Source organism: Perkinsus marinus (genome assembly GCF_000006405.1).
Source record: "Perkinsus marinus ATCC 50983 genomic scaffold scf_1104296955874, whole genome shotgun sequence".
In the NCBI taxonomy this organism is placed as follows: Eukaryota; Perkinsozoa; order Perkinsida; family Perkinsidae; genus Perkinsus; species Perkinsus marinus.
Window position 1 is genome coordinate 116356 of NW_003207677.1, and position 2794 is coordinate 119149.

A 2794-nucleotide genomic window follows, 5' to 3' on the forward strand; every position below is an offset into this window, starting at 1 on the left:
GCTTTTACTAGCACTTAAGCGAGGATCACCTTGTCCCATTTCAGTGGAAATTGCGTCGACACACATCTTGTCCCAACTTACGTTGTCATGAAGGTGGCGAGAACCGTCCTTCAGAGTAAATGTATGTATCAATTGTGCATGGTGGCCTACTTCTGGTCGAACACGCTCACCGACAGCCACCGCCTTCATTTGTCTGTTGGCACGAGGTAAGCGACTGTAGTGCATCAAGAACGCTTGAAAAGGCCAGAAAGTCAAAATGACGACGTATGATGGAGTCGTCAAGCATTAGCTGGTTAGAATACGAGCTCGAATCGCCTCACTTGAGTGTCTGGATCCTCACTAAGCTCACATCTCCGAATGGGAGGCGCCAATTCCACTCCGGTTATTCGATCAACTATCTGAAGAGATACACTCTTAAAGATATGCCCTATGTAAAATAATGCGTATTTGATAAGTTATGCATTTTTTCGGTTCCGGACTATCAAAATCGAACACACTGTAGAGTGTGTGACGTGACTTGTCTACTTGAGCGTACGTTTGTCCTGTCCTTGGGGATATAGATTTACACATATATGATATGGCAGATTATGAAGCCGCGATTAAGACTCTCATCAACCTCCTCACGTACGATAAGGGTTGAAGTTGATCTCGGCGTCTGTCATGGTTCTGTGTGAATGTCTCCACTGGATTTTACCATGCGATCGGACTTCCCATCGGTCGAGGAGCTCAGCAGCTCTTATTTCTTAATGAGACCTCAATCGGTATAGATCATTAGTGTTTTCAAGCGAGACCGCACTAACCGAAGAAACTGCTAAAAGCAACACCGATGATTCTCAGAAAAATTCTACGATACAATGTACCGCATATTAAGTTCGGATTCAGAAAAAAAATGGATCCTGATGAATGGTCCTATGACGAAACACCGTCTGATCGTAGCCCAGAGTTCTCTGGAATCAGAACGATGAATCAACAATCGCCTTATCGAGAACCCAAATTGTACTTCTTGGGTTGGAGGAAGTAGTCGATGACATTTTTAACGACGACTTCGAGCTTCTCCTGAGCCTTCTCCATACTCTCCTTATCGTTAGCCTCACAGTAGTACTTCACCTTGGGTTCAGTACCAGATCCACGGATAGTAACAGTAGCTTGATCATCGAAGTAGAGAGTAATCATCTGAGCATCCGGTGTCATAGGTAATGTAGACTTCTTATCCTTCCTCCTTGAATCATAACCAAGAGTAACATCACGAACATCAGCTATCTTAGATGACCCGAGCTCGGTCTTGTAGTTACCCTCATTACGGAACTCATCAAACATCTGTTTCATAACCTTAGGATCATCACAGATGAAGTAACCGTTGTGTTGTGCGAAGAAACCAACCATCTTACGGAGTTCATTTAGTCGTTCAAGAAGAGTGATACCTTTCTCCTTACGCCAATAGTTAGCCATCTCACACCAGACACTGCAAGCACTGATACCATCCTTATCAGGGACACTCATCGTGAGGGCACTTCCTAGTGCCTCCTCATAAGCCGTACAGTGTACCAAATTGGAGTGTTCAGCGGTCATCTCCAATGACTTGTTAGCCATCCATTTGAAACCTGTTAGAGTATCCTCATACACTCCACCGTAGTAATCAGATAACGCCTTCAGCATCTTAGACGATACTGTGGAATTGATGACCAGACAATTCTTCGGGTCGACACCACGACGATGAGCCATCAACAGTTGCCAATCTCCAAAGATGGTACCAAGCTCATCACCAGTGAATTGATGCCATGAACCGTCCTTCTGCTTTTCGCAAGAAGTGAAGCGATCAGCATCGGGATCATTTGCCAATACATAATCGGCATCCTCATCAATTGCTTGTTGCTTGCTCATGTCGAGTGCACCCTTCTCTTCGGGGTTGGGGAAGGCGACAGTGGAGAACTCAGGATCAGGGTGAGCCTGCGCTTCCACGATCGACACACACTTCTTGGGGAAGCCAAACTTGTCCATCAAACCGGTAGCGAATGGAAGACCAACACCTTGCATAGCCGTGTAGACGAACTGTAAGTTGCAGTCCTTGTTGAGGTCAGGAAATCGGCACAGCTCGTGATACATTTGATCGATGTAGGTGTACAAGGCATCATTGTAAGGATCGATGGTCTTGGACTTGTCCTTTAATAAACAGGTATCCAAATCCAACAACTCCAAAGCATCTTTCCATGGAACCAAATTCTCAGCAATCTTAGCCTCGATCTCGGCATCAACTGGAGGGATAATTTGAGCACCGTTATCGCCGTATACTTTGAAACCATTGTACTGCTTCGGGTTGTGGGAGGCTGTCATCTGACCACCAGCTAGAGCATGGAAATGAACAATCAAGAATGGATTGGAAGGAGTAACACTGGTCTTGTCGATGAGGTAGACTTTAGCACCTTTCGTGATGAAGACAGCCGAGGCAACATGAGCGAATTGACGAGAATTATGACGTCCATCATAACCAAAGACGACACCTCTCTGGGAGAGAACATCTTCACCAAACCTCTAGATCAATTGCATACATAGTCCTTGAGCAGCTTGCATCACAGTCAAACAATTGATACGGTTGAAGCCAGCTCCCATCTCGCCACGAAGACCAGCGGTACCAAATTCCATACGATGATTAGGATTGAGGCGATCTTCGATCTCCTCAGGAGTAAGCTCTTGGGCTTCCTTACGGGTGTTCTTATCGAAATCGAGAGAAAGCCAATTCTCAACTGCGCTTGACATAATAGACAGAAACTAAAAACTTAACTGAGAGGACAACCAT

The 2794-nt window shown here is 45.3% G+C and overlaps 1 protein-coding gene across 1 annotated transcript; it reads right to left on the reverse strand.

The window, feature by feature from the left end:
• Window positions 1-978: 978 nt before the first annotated feature.
• On the reverse strand, window positions 979-2754 carry Pmar_PMAR020415 (phosphoglucomutase, putative; the record flags this gene model as incomplete). Its single annotated transcript, XM_002775394.1, has 2 exons — window positions 979-2516; window positions 2547-2754. The coding sequence occupies 2 exons, from the start codon at window positions 2752-2754 to the stop codon at window positions 979-981; spliced, it is 1746 nt and encodes a 581-aa protein (XP_002775440.1).
• Between the last annotated feature and the right edge of the window lie 40 nt (window positions 2755-2794).